Source organism: Mastigoproctus giganteus, chromosome 9 (genome assembly GCF_048544385.1).
Source record: "Mastigoproctus giganteus isolate SK-2022 chromosome 9, ASM4854438v1, whole genome shotgun sequence".
NCBI lineage: Eukaryota > Metazoa > Arthropoda > Arachnida > Uropygi > Thelyphonidae > Mastigoproctus > Mastigoproctus giganteus.
The window spans coordinates 45598229-45612402 of NC_143583.1; the positions used below are offsets into that span (position 1 = coordinate 45598229).

General features: G+C 37.8%; 1 protein-coding gene across 1 annotated transcript in view; it reads left to right on the top strand.

The window, feature by feature from the left end:
* The window catches only part of PolE1 (DNA polymerase epsilon catalytic subunit 1), a 650197-nt gene that overhangs the window by 336383 nt on the left and 299640 nt on the right, over positions 1–14174 (top strand). The window contains 3 exon segments of the mRNA XM_090380641.1: positions 124–204; positions 8405–8536; positions 8715–8924. Coding sequence (XP_090236767.1) covers positions 124–204; positions 8405–8536; positions 8715–8924 — 423 coding nt within the window.

Here is a 14174-nt window from a genome sequence, read left to right on the forward strand (position 1 = left end):
TATTATTTCAAAGTCACCATTGTATTTTGAATTTCTTTGCATTATTTCTTAAATATTACATTTTTTATTTCTCAAAAAGCACATTCCATAAATACTTAGTATTCTTAATACTAATTTTTAAAGATTTTAGACTGGAACTACTACACTGAGCGTTTAGGAAGTGCAGTCCAGAAGATAATCACCATTCCAGCAGCTTTACAGCAAGTATGTATTATAATTCTTGATTATTGAATTTTGAATAGTATTCCTTACAGAATGTTGTTAAAATAAAATAATGATCATCTAAAAAATACAGAAAACCTGCTATGCTACCATCTTAGTAAAAGAGTTTGGGGCATTTTCTTAATTTCTTTCACATGCCAATGGTGAACCATTGATTGTATTACAGTGAAATGGCCCACAAAAGCATTTTAGCTGTAAGTTTATGGTTCTCAAAACTGAAATTTTATTGTTCTCATAAGAATTTGTCTTGTATTTTGAAACGTATTATTTTTCTTTTTGTTGCTTTGTAACCATTGTTCTGTGGTGTTCCTTCACTTACTTATAAACTCATTTAGCATTAGCAGTGGCAAATGATGCGAGAAAGCAAGCTTCTACAGCATCAGCCTGAAAAAAGAAAAAAAAAAAAAAATGACACCTCCCACTTCACCTATCCTCCAATAGTTTGTCTAGCTCTTCGTTGAATTTATTTAAGCTGTCAACTTCCACAACAACAACAACAACAACAGCAGCAGCAGCAGATGGAATAAATAACTTCTTTATTGCTGCTACGTACAGAACATGTACTCGTAACAATAATTCTCATCACGGCGACATGGCCAGGAGTTTTACATTATATATGTGATTAAATAGGCAAAAATTACCATTACATGGAAAATTATGAGTTACACAAAATTAAACATGTAAAAATGAAATTTTAATAATAGGAAAATTTAAAGAGGAACTGAACGTCGTAACCCAGTTTGGAGGAATTTTTCCCAGTTCCACAGTTGTAATCCACTCGGGGAGCATGTGATGGTATTTGTAGTCAGTAGCCATTTTCTGTAGATTGACTCGAAGACGGAGCAGTGCCTGAATTTTGGGGAGTGCCTGGGCAGGTAGGAACCGACTACACAGTTTCAACCGGTTGTATTTGAGGATTAGTGTGGGGTCTGACCTCAAGGATGGCAGAGAATTGTGCCACTGACAGAAATCCCAGATGTTTGGGGCTTTTATCACTCCTGTGTACATTTTTACTGTAGTCATTAAACGCCTGCTGTCAATTAACCTCGGGAGCCTGGGTACATTTAGCTGCTCAGCCATGTCAGTTGTTCTCAATTGAGGGGGTCGGTGATTCTTCTTTGTGGCCCATTTCAGGTTCCAGTATCTACACGAGAACACCGGTTTTTGAAGTGAGGGCGACACAGATACCCAAATTTCAGCAGTGTATAAAATAACCAGATAAACAGTGGTTTGAAGATATCTGGTAGTGGTTGCGGCATCATTGGAATGAAGTAAGTGTTGCTTTGCTCTCCAGCGTAGGGCGTTAAATCGCTTCGGAGGTATTCTGTGTGAACATTAAATTTCAGCTTCAGATTAAAATAGACACCGAGATCCTTATGGCAGGTAACCACTGGGAAGAGTACCCAAAACTGATGGTTGAATTACTGTTGGTTGTTGTTTCAATGAGTAAATCATTATTGCAGATTTTGAAGGGTTAAGGTTTAACCCAAACATCTTCAAGTAAGTTGAAAGAGTGGTCAAGTTCTCTGTGATTGAAGACATAATTGCCATTGTTGGGATTAAGGTAAGAAACTTTATATCGTCGGCATATATTAGAGCATCATCACGGGGACTCATGAAAGGAATTAGAATGGCTGAGAAAAGAAGGCCATACAGGATGCCACCTTCTGTGACTCCTGCATTGATTTTTCTTGTAAAGTGGGTCTTCTTCATTGTGAGGTGGACACTTCTATTCCTCAATAAGGTGGTGAAGAAAGCTAGTAGGTCTCCATTAATCCTGAAGAAGAATTGCAGAAGACTGAGAAGGGCTGTGATGTCTAGGCTGTCAAAAGCAGCTTCAATATCGGCGTACACAGTAGCTAATTTGTATTTAGTTTCAAAGGCTTGAAGAATTGATGTCTGTGCGGCCATGAGGTTTGTTATGGTGGATCTATTTGTGACTGTGAAATGGAACTGTTTCGGCTTCTGTTTGTTGTTTGTTTCAGCTGTTTGTTTAATGCTGGAAGGAGTACCTTTGTTCCAGCAAACAACCACCCTCTGGCTATAGACAAACTTCTGCATATCTATTCTGCAATGTCGTTTCTCAATTTGAATTTGTGCCCCCTCATGTGTGTATCATCTGAGCAAGAGGAAGAATCCCATCAGCATTGAGCTTGCTCAATCCATTCAAAGGCTTAAACATGAGGCCTCCAGACCTGTATGCAGTATATGAGATGTGGCCTGACCATTGCCCTATACAATGGGATAATGACCTTCTTATCCCTGCTAGCAAAATTTCTGTATATCGTTGACAAAACCACATGATCTGTCCTGGAAGCCAGTCTGCATTACTCAGAGAACTTCATATCTGCCTGCACAATTACTCTTAGATCTTTTTCATTTTCCACTAAGTGTAGTACAGTCAGTCCTTGTATAACACGTGTTTACACTACACAAATTCGATCATACACGATTTATTAATAGGGGAACGATATCGTATATAACACAAACTGAATTCGCTTATGCACGATTTGCCTTTGTGTTTACAAGAAATGGAAGTTGAATGCGGAATCACCCCAACTGAAAGCAACACAATAGGAATGAAGAGAAGATTCTGAAAATGTATTTGTTTTTTATATCAGTGAAGGGGAAACACATTTCACCATAATAAAAGCTATCGGTATTATCACAAATGCAATTAGATCGAGTTTACTACCAGTTTATAACAGATTCCACTAGCAGGAACGCAACTGGAAATTGTTTTTATTGTTTTATGGTAGTAACCCCCAGAAATGTGCTTTAGTAAAATGTGAGCTAGTGAGGTGTTAATAGAGTTGTTTCTGCCTTTACATTGTTGTTTATTCAGATGCTACACACTCTGTCGATAGAGAAAAAAATATGAAATTGTGAAACACTTTGAGCGAAATGAAAGACCATGTGATATTGCACGTGCTACAGGCCTAAATGAGGCAATGCTGAGAATTAGAAACAATGCAGAGAAAATAAAAACTTTCATAGCAGTAACAACTCAAAGTATAATTAAAATCCATTAGATTAAGACACAAAGAATTGGAAGAGATGGAACAGCTGTCATCTGTTTGGATAGAAAATCAAACAAAAAACAAGTTTGCTTACGATAGAAGCAAAAGCATTAGCAATATTTTATTACGTAATAGTCGTAATAAAATACATAAGTATTTTATTATGACTATTAAATTATCATAATAAAATACATAAGTATTTTATTACGATAATTTAATAGTCATAATAAACTACCCAAGATTGAACACACATTTGTGTGTTCAATCTTGGTTAGTCGCACCTAACCCTATTTTTCCCATAGGGCCTGTTGTTTATATTGCACGATTTTGCATTTCACGAGGGTTTCTAGGAACTCAACTATCGTGCTATACGAGGACTGACTGTACAACACGGTACGTCGTTACTCTTGGATTATTGCTACCCATATGCAGCACTTTGCATTTATCAATGTTAAACTTCAATTGCCATTTCTCAGCCCACCTCCTTAACTTTTTTTGATCCTGTTGCAGTAACATACTGTCATTAACCACCCTGCCAACCTTTGTATCATTTGCAAATGTGGACATTGAGCCCAATATGCCTTCATCAGTATCATTGATAAATATAGAAAACAGCAGTGGGCCCAACACCAAACCTTCAAGACTCCATTAATAATATTAGTCCTTGAAGAGCAATGTCCATTGATTACCACCCTCTGTCTTCTCCCACTCAACCATCCCTTTATCCATAGCAGTAACTTGCCCCTTAATGTCACACTGATTTAATTTGTACAGCACACTTTAGACCAATTCCAAGAATAACAAGTCCTCAGCGCCTGTTTACGAAACAGACCTAAGTTGTGGCATGGATGCATTCCTCAAAAAAAAAAAAAAAAAAAAACCCTCACATTAGTTAGCTTTTGGAGGAATGCATCCATGCCAGAATGATTTTAATATGAATAACGTCACTATAGTATAATGGGAGATAATGTTCCCTATGTGCCTGGAAAAGTATTGATAGTAGTGGTCACTGGAGTTATAAAATGTTTTAAAACTGAAAAACTGGGTTTTACCTTTTTGCTGTTGGCATTCCTTTCTTCTAAACAGCTACTTACTGATCTTAAATATGCCTTACTGTGGAATATTGTTCCCACATCATAATGTCTTTCAGGCTTTTAGACTCATGTAAATTGCCAAGGAGAGCACCCTGCCTACTCTAGAGCATGCCTGCAGTGGAAGGACAAAAAAGAAATACAAAAACTAAAAACAGAGCTGAATATTTCCTACCCAGAAGCCAGAAAACACATCCAACCAATAAATAGCGAGAGGCCTTCATATGTGCAGAAGGTTTCTGCCAAGTGCACTATTGGTACACAAACTGATATGACTATACCACCAAGAGAGTCATTCACTGCGATGGCATGCTATTTATTGAGTTCACAAAAGCCCACCCAAAAAACACAGTCTGCTGCCACTCCTATATCCATACCTCCTAGTGCTCCACCACTACCAAAACCAAGTGGTAAGGAAAAGCCAAAAAGATCAGAAGAGCCACCCGTAATACTAGAAAAAAATGGATGTAGAGGTTAAGGAGGTACCAGACGAATCAGTCTTGGAACTATTTGCAGCGGAAGAAATGGACATGGGACAGTGTCCATACTTCCCCAAAAAAGATAAATCCAAGACTGACAAAAGTAAGCCTCAGCACCTCGGAAGCTGCCCGATGGACCCACCAAGCCAAAATAATGGCTAAATTCCTACAATGGAATTGTCGTGGATTCTGGCGAAATACTGATGACATAAAGGCCCTCCTGCAGAAACATGAGCCAGTCTGCTTTTGTTTGCAGAAGACTTATTTAAAAGCAAAAAACGATCACACCAACATGCATTTGCGGATGGTCCTGGTCATGGAGGAGTAGCTATCCTTGTGGGCAGCAGACCCCAGTTCAGCCTGTGCTACTTACAGTCAGCATAGAGGCTGTTGCAATTCACCTTACAGTGGGACTAATGTTATTAGATCACCTTGCAGGTGCCTACTCCCCAGGTGCTGCAATTTGAACCACACCTTTGTTCCTCTCACCAATCTTGTTGGTCTTCTTTGTACTTGTTCTAGCAACTCTACATCCTTCCTAAAATGAGGCCTCCAGACTTGTACACAGTACACTAGGTATGGCCTGACCATTGCCTTGTATAACGGGATAATCACCTCCCTGCCCCTGCTAGCAAAATTCCTATATATCATTGACAAGACTCCATGACTTGCCCTGGCACCTCGTGTGCCTTGCTCAGCGAACTTCTTATTCGACTGCACAATTACCCTCAGGTCTTTTTCACTTTTAACTTCTCTGATTGTAGTACCACACAGTTGGTACATTTTTCTTCTGTATTGCTATCCATATGCAGTACTTTTTATTTGTCAATGTTAAATTTCAGTTGCCACTTCTCAGCCCATTTGCCCAACTTATCTAGATCCAGTTGGAGTAGCATACTGTTTTTACTGTCGTTAACAACCCTGCCAACCTTTGTATCATCTGTAAACTTGGACATTAAACCTGATATACTATCATCAATATCATTGCTAAATATTCAAAACAACAATGGGCCCAACATCGAACCCTGGGGAACTGCACTAATAACATTTGTCCACGAAGAACAGTGTCCATTGATTACCACTCTCTGTCTTCTCCCACTCAAACCATCCCTTTATCCATTGTAGCAACTTACCCTTAATGCCATATTTCTCCAATTTGTACAGCAGTCTTCCATGTGCAACAGTGTCAAATGCTTTCCTGAAATCCAAATATGTGATATATTAAAATTATTTTTGGCATTCAGTTTCTTTGTGACCACATCATAGTATCCAATCAAATTGGTGAGACAAATCCTCTCTTTAACTAACCCATGCTTTGTCTTCACTATTACTGCAGTCTTGTCTAGATGATCCTGCTATGCTTCTTTACCAGTGATTCTATTTTTTCCCCAACAACACAAGATAAACTAACAGGTCTGTAGTTACTTGTGTGACCTTTTGAATCCCCTTTGTGAATTGGTGATACATTTGCACACCTCCAGTCGATGGGGACCTCCCCTGAGTTCAAGGAAGCTCTCATAATTATGACTCAGGGTTTGCTTACTTCCTTTGCTGCCTCCTTTAATATAACCGGATAGATTCCATCCACCCCAGGCATCTTTTTTATGTTTATCTTCCACTTTACACTTCCAAGATAAACATAAGATAAAGTTATGTTTATCTTCCACCTCCACTTTGCTCTCAGTTATTACAAAATCACTTAGTTCCCTGTTAGTGTTTGATAAACTTCTGGCACTCCCCTCATTGAATAACTCCTCATGTGTGAATGTAGATGCAAAATACTCATTAATTTTATCAGTTACCTGAGCATGATGATCAATAGTCAACCCATCTATCTTAAGTGCTCCAATCTTTTTCATCCCTTTCCTTCTAGGGTTTACATTGAAGGCTTTATAGAACAATTTGCCATAGATTTCTCGTAATCTGCCTTCACCTGCTTAACTTCCTTTGTGACTTGATCACAGACTAGTTTATATCTGCCATAAGGTTCTGTATCACCTGATATTTTATATGCATCCCATGCATTTTTCTTCTCTGCAATGAGCCTTATTAGTTCATTTGACATACATTTAGGCCTAAACCTTGAACAGTATGTCCTAGTTGGAATGAAAAGCCTAGTAGCCTCCAAAATTAAATTCCCGAAGGCTTCCCATTTAGAATTCAACGTTGGTAACATCATCAGTTGATCCCACTGTACAGAATTTAAAAACTGTCAGAGACCCCTGTAGTCACCTTTACGAAAGCCATAGCCTTTCCCTTTAACATTGATGGTAGTTAAGCAATTCTTTAAGCAATTCCCAAATCAGTACATTGTAATCACTGTCATCTAGTGGTTCCTTTATCTGCAGATTCTTAATGCATGAATAATCACTGCTGATAATCAGATCAAGAGCATTACTCCCTCTGGTTGCCTCAAACATGTTGCTGTAGAAAACAGTCATCCAATAAATCCACAAAAGTCTTGCTAGTGTGCGAGTGACCAACCCACAAGTTCCAGTCGATATCTGGAAAGTTAAAATCCCCCTTTATAAGACATTCTGATTTACTGGCCCACTTTATTTCTCTGAACAATTGCTCATTATACTCATCAGATTCATTAGGCCTATAACACACACCTACTCTCATTTTTCTTTTCAAAGTGCTTATGTTACACCAAACAGACTCAACACTGCATTGTCCACCAGCATCAATTGGATGCACTTCCTTAGATTTTATGTGTTTCTTAACTAACAGCATAACCCTTCCTCCCTTCCTGTCTTGTCTATCTTTTCTGTACACATTGTACTCCGCAAATTCCAATTCTGCACTGCTTATGTCTGTCTGACATCAGATATCTGATATCCCAACAATATCTGCTTTTGATGTCTTGACCAGCACTTCAAGCTCATCAAATTTATTAACTATACTCCTAGCACTGGTGTACATGCAAATATACATGCACCTGTTTCTACTCTTAGTTAAACATGGGCTCTTAATTAAATACATGGGATGTGTTAGTTACACTAACACAGCCCATGTATTTATCTGTTCCACTATTACTCCCAGCAGTCCTGGAAATCCTCATTGCCTTGCTTTCCAGACTGTTGCTAATTCTAATAGAAGCAGTGCAAGAATCACTTTTGCCTCTGCCTGCGGCCACTGTTAAACTTTTAGTCTGTTAACCTTTGTGTATCCTCTCCAAGCTAGCAGTTTTCCGACCCACCTAACACTGCCGCGATAGCATCAGCAAATATTCTTGCATCCTTTCTATTTAAGTGTACCCTATCCATGTAGAAGCAGTCTCTCCTGTCAGTAAGCATAATTACAATTCATTCTATAGAGGATTACAATTCATTCTATAGAGGATTACAATTCATTCTATAGAGGATTACAATTCATTCTTTAGAGATCATTGGAAAATATTGAAGGCTCTCATAACAAGCCTATATGTTGAGCAGCTTTGCAGAAATCATATTTTATTATCTTAATTTTATGATAGTTATAGTTATGAGAATAGTAAATTTTTTTTAAAATAATTGTCTGTAATTTGGTTTACTCCAGGTGCTTTTCGGAATGTTTAATTTTAATTCCAGATAGTGATTTGTACTTTTAGGTAGCTAATCCTGTTCCACGAGTTCCTCATCCTGATTGGCTGCATAAGCGTTTGCTTGATAAAAATGATACTTTGAAACAAAAGAAGATTAGTGAACTGTTTAATGTTGTTCATAAGCAGGTTGAAAATAAGGTCAGTGATTTCAACAAGTTCAGTATTTTTTGTATGCATGTACGTAATTTTTCTTATGTGGCAAAATTTTTTATCTGATAGAGTTATGGTGTTTCTTGATTTGTTGAAAATTAATATCTGAATAAAAAAAAAAATGCATGATATCTTAATAATAAATGTATTCTGAAATTTTCAGGAGCAAAAAAATAACACAGAAGATATAGAGGACCTTGCTACTTCATCTGCTGTATGCCAAAATAAGAGAATAGTAGTTGCTGTGAGACAAAAACGTATGAGAACTGAAATAACTGAAGAAAACATTATCACAAAAAAGAGGTGTCAAGTTGAAGAACTAACTCATTCTTGGAAGGAGGTACTTGGACCACCTCCACCACTTGGTAACACTAGAGTAAGCAATCATATTTTTTCTCTCTCTCTCAACAAAAAATGTTTTCTCCTATTGAGTAACTGTTTTTAATAACATTTTCCCCTGGACATGAAAGACATTACATTTCTGATGAGAATTAAAAAATATAAATAAATAAATTTAATAGTTTCTGTCATTTCAAATCTGAGAATAAAATTCCATGTACAGTAAACTCCTATTATAATGTTTTCAAAGGGAGTGGCACAAAAAAGCACTATAAGTGGGAGCCTACACTTCAGAGGGTTGCTCGTGTGATGAGAAGAACCCAATATAACAGTCCTACTTAAAGCAGGATAACCCAATAAGCAGGAATGTTATATTGGATTCTTCATATCTTCTGCTTATTATGTATTTACTGTTTGTAGTTAGTGTTTTGTGAACATCTGAAATATTCACTTCTTTTTGACTTATCTTGTACAAAAATTCTGTGCTAAAATGTAACATGCATGCATAACTTAATTTTATTACATTTTATTTTCCTGTCTTCCATGTATTTTTTAAACCTGATTTAATGACTACTTTATTTTCAAATTGTTTGCAGAATTTATTTCTTAAAATAATAAAATTTATTTCTTAGTTTGAAAATATGTATTAAGAGATTTCAGTTTATTGCACCACCGTATTAAATGTGGTTTAATACTGTGGTGCAAAAAGGGGCTTAGAGGGGAACAGGTATTCTATGAGTTATCAGACACTCAGTCTAAAACACTGATGGATCCAATATCTTTCTATTACAGAAGATTTAGGAGAAGTCTGGTTGGCCTGCCTCCCCAAAATCCACTCATGCACACCTCGATGGTAAGCCCTGTTACATCACTTAGGTGACAAGGAACGTATAGAGTGGTTCTCTTCAAGATGCCTAGTCATCGTGAAGAGGAAAAGACCAAACCCTCCAGCATATGACAGCACAACAAAACAAATGGCCCTCAGTCCCCAGTGGTGGCTTTTACTTCCCCTCTTACGGCAGCGAGAGAATCAGAGTGGAAGCAGAGGGTACTAAGAATCTCTGGGTACGACGAGGCTGCCATGCACGGAAACTGAACTTGGCCTGTTACGTAAGATCGCTCAATTGTGAAGACAGGATATTAGAGCTGGAAAAGGAATTAAAAAATGTGAATTGCAATATCATCAGTTTGGCTGAAACAAGAAGAAGAAGAAGAAATGAATCATTTATAAGTTTATCAAGTGGAAATCTGCTGTACACCAATGGAAACAGTGAAAGGAGTGAAGGTGGAGTTGGGTTTCTGGTCCATAAAGATTTAAAAACAACATTTTGGAATTCAAAAGTACATCACCAAGGGTGTCAAGATTAATACTCAAGATTTCTAAGAGGTACAAGCTAAAGATTATAATGATTTATGCACTAACATCGAGCCATGATGATGAAGAGGTTGAAGAAATGTACACCGAAATTGAGTCTTCTAGATGAGCAGAAAACCCACTACACTATTATTATTGGGGACTTCAATGCTAAGGTTGGAAAAAGACAAACAGCGCGCAGAAAGGGGAACTAAAGGAAATTTTGGAATTGGTGAAAGAAATGAAAGAGGTGAAAGACTTGTGGAATTTACAGAATCTCAAGGATTGTCAGTAATGAACACTTTTTTTCAAGAAAAGGGTGAACAGAAAGTGGACGTGGAAGAGTCCAAATGGATTAACAACTAAAGAAATCGACTTTATCCTCACTAAAAGAAGTTAGTGAGGATGGCTCTCTGTCTTCTAACTTCTGCACTAATGCTGGTGTCCCCCAAGGTTCGCCGCCTCCGTAGCCAGGTTGGCAGGAGCAGCAGTGCGTAGCACACACTTCTTGATTAGACCGGAGTTCGAGCCCGTGACCACCGAATATGGAGGATGCGGAAAGGTCAGAGAATGACCACCACATATCCCCCGAGCAATATGGCCTTAGTTTCTAATGCTCCTAAAAACCAAATAACAACCGCAACCACAACCCCCAAGGTTCAGTTCTTTCCCCCACTCTTTTCCTCTTGTATATTAATGACCTTCTTCCATTGACTGGAAATCTTATCCATAGTTTTGCCGATGATAGCACATTGCATTCCACTCTCCATTTTGAGAAATCTTGTCATGCTTACTCAGCTTCAACTTCTCAAATATTTGCTACCAATTCCTTAAATGCCAATCTCCAGGTAATTCTCCAGTGGCATAAAGACAACTTAGTTGATTTCAATCCTTCTAAAACTCAGTCTTGTCTAATATCTCACTAATATTTGCTCCTATGCTTATCTTTGGTGACACCCCGATTTCTAGGCAAAAGGTTATATCTCTTTTTGGGATTACCTGACTTCTAACAGCCTTCCTTCATATGTATTTGCTGAAAATTACAGTCTACAGAAGTTCAAGACTAATGTCAACAGATATCTTCTTTCGTCTTCTTAACCTCCAACCCAACAAGCCTGGTACCAATACTATAGGTTCTACTACCACTTGTGTTTGGGGTTTCCATTAAAAAAAATATATATATATATATTAGCATTAGCATTAGTAGAGGCATATGATGCAAGAAAGCAAGCTTATTCAGCATCAGCAAAAAAAAAAACAAAAAACCACTCCCATTTCACCCCGCCGTTCGTTCGAAATACCTGTCCAGTTGAGCTTTAAATTTGTTTAGGCTATCAACTTCAACAACAAGTGATGGAAGTCGGTTCCACCAACCAACCACCCGCTGGCCAAAGGCAAATTTCCGCACATCTATCCGACATCCGTCCTTCCTCAATTTGAATTTATGCCCTCTGAGGTGATTATTCTGAGCAAGATGAAGAATCCCATTGGCATTGAGCATGCTCAAACCATTCAAAGCCTTATACACCTCTATCAGATCACCTCGCCGGTGCCTAGTCTCCAGACTCTGTAATTTGCAAAACTTAAGCCTTTCTTCGTAAGAGCAACCATGTATATATGTATATATGTACATGGTTGCTAAAAATGTATATATATTTACATCCTTCTTAAAATGATTCTTCCAGACCTGTATGCAGTACTCAAGGCATGGCTTGACTATGGTGTGACTCAAGGCATTGGCAAGACTCATGGCGTGACTGAATGTATTGCCTTATACAAACAGATAATCACGTGTCCTTTTCCCTACTAGCAAAATTACCCCCAATTCTCTTTAATTCTCTACTATGCTGAGTGTAGTACTACACAGTTGGTACATTTCTTTGGGATTACTGCTACCCATATGCAGTACTTTGCATTTGTCAATGTTAAACTTCAGTTGCCACTTCTCAGCCATCTGCCGAACTTTTCTCGATCCTGTTGCAGTAGCATACTGTCATTATTGTTATTTACAACTTTCCCGAACTTTGTTACATCTGCAATCTTTGACATTAAGCTTTGCATACCTTCATCAATATAATTGATAAATATACAAAACAGCAATAGGTCCAACACCGAACCCTGAGGGACACCATTAATAACATTAGTCCACGAAGAGCAGTGTCCATTGATTACCACTCTCTGTCTTATCCCGCTCAATCATCCTTTTATTCATTGTATTTCCTGAAATTCAAGTATATGATAACAAAATTATTTTTTGCATCCAGCTCCTTTGTGACCACTCCATAGTCTTGTCTTGTCTAGATGAGACAAGACAAGACTATGATTCTGCAATGCTTCTTTAATGAGTGACTCCATTATTTTCCCTGGAACAGAAGTCAAACTAACAGGTCTGTAATTACTCTTGACACCCTTAGATCCCCCCTTTGTGAATTGGAGATACATTTGCACATCTCCGATCCGTGCGGTTCTACCCTGAGTCCAGTGATGCTCTCATAATTATGGCTAGGGGGTTTGCTTACTGCCCTGGGTCACCTCCTATAGTATAGTTGGACAATTTCTCCTCCACTTTGCTCTCAGTTATTGCAAAATCATTTAACTCCCTGTTACAGTTTGATAAACATCTGGCCTTCATCTCGCTGAATATCCCCTCGTTGGAATGTAGATGCAGAATACCCATTTAGTTTGGCTGCTATCTGAGAATGATCATCTATAGTCGAATCATTGATATCAAGTGGACCAATCTAATTCATCCCTTTCCTTTTGGACTTTATATAAGTAAAGATATCTTTGCTGTTTTTCTTTGAACCCCTTTTGCTAAAGATTTCACATAATCTGCCTTCACTTTCCTAACCTCCTTTGTGACTTGATTTTTTTTTTTTCCTCTCTATATAAACCCCAAACACGAGAGGTATTAGAACCTGTAGTACTTAGTACCAAGCTTGGTTTGAGGTTGAGAAGATGAAAGAAGATAATTGTTGACATTGAACTTTAACTTCTGTGGACTATGCAAAGATTTATATATCTACAAGTACCGTGTTAATAGACTAGTAAAGGATAGTGAATGCTTAGAAAGCGGTACTCACCTTGAATTAATCTGCGATGGTTTACTTTAGGGAGCTAGGTTAATATTTAGGTTGAATTGTTAAATTGAATAAAATTAAAAGGGGGGGAAGTAGGTAAGTGTTGACTGAGTTAAAATAGGTGCAAGGAAACAGAAGCATACACATCCAATGCTTGGTTGTCATTGAAGTAAAGAAGCAAAAGAATAATTGAAAACTAAATAGGTGAATACGGTAAAGCCAATAGTCATTACGGGGACTTTCGTTGGTTAAAACGTCTTCAGTTGACAACGTGTGAAGAGTGAACGCGCATGGTATTTAAGAAATAAATTATACTCTCGTGATGCCTTTTTTGACATGTGGGAATTTTAATTGCGAGAGGTTCCAAATTGGGGAAAGATTGAAGGGGAGTTTGGAATTTAGAATTTTAAGGATTTTAGAATATTCTTGAGATCACCACCCTTCTATTAGAAGGAAGATTTTTTAGATTTAACAAAAAAATTTTCAACAAATATTTGGCTTACCGATGGGCCTAAGCATTTTGGCCCCATTGTCTGAAATTTACCTAGCCGCCATTGAGAGCCAAATTCTACACCCCTTTTCCCCTGAACTAAAACTATACATGTGCTACGCCGATGATATTCTTTTAATAGGCAACAGATCCATCATTGATAACCTCTTCGTAAAAACTCAACTCTATACACGACAGACTTAAATTCACCCTTGAAATTGGACAAAACAATCAGATAAATTTTCTCAATCTCACTATCTATATAACAGGCACAAAATTAAATAAGAAAATTTTCAGAAAAAATACAAACACCGGTAACTACCTACATTTTGCCTCTCATCACCCCCTAAACACTGAAAAAGC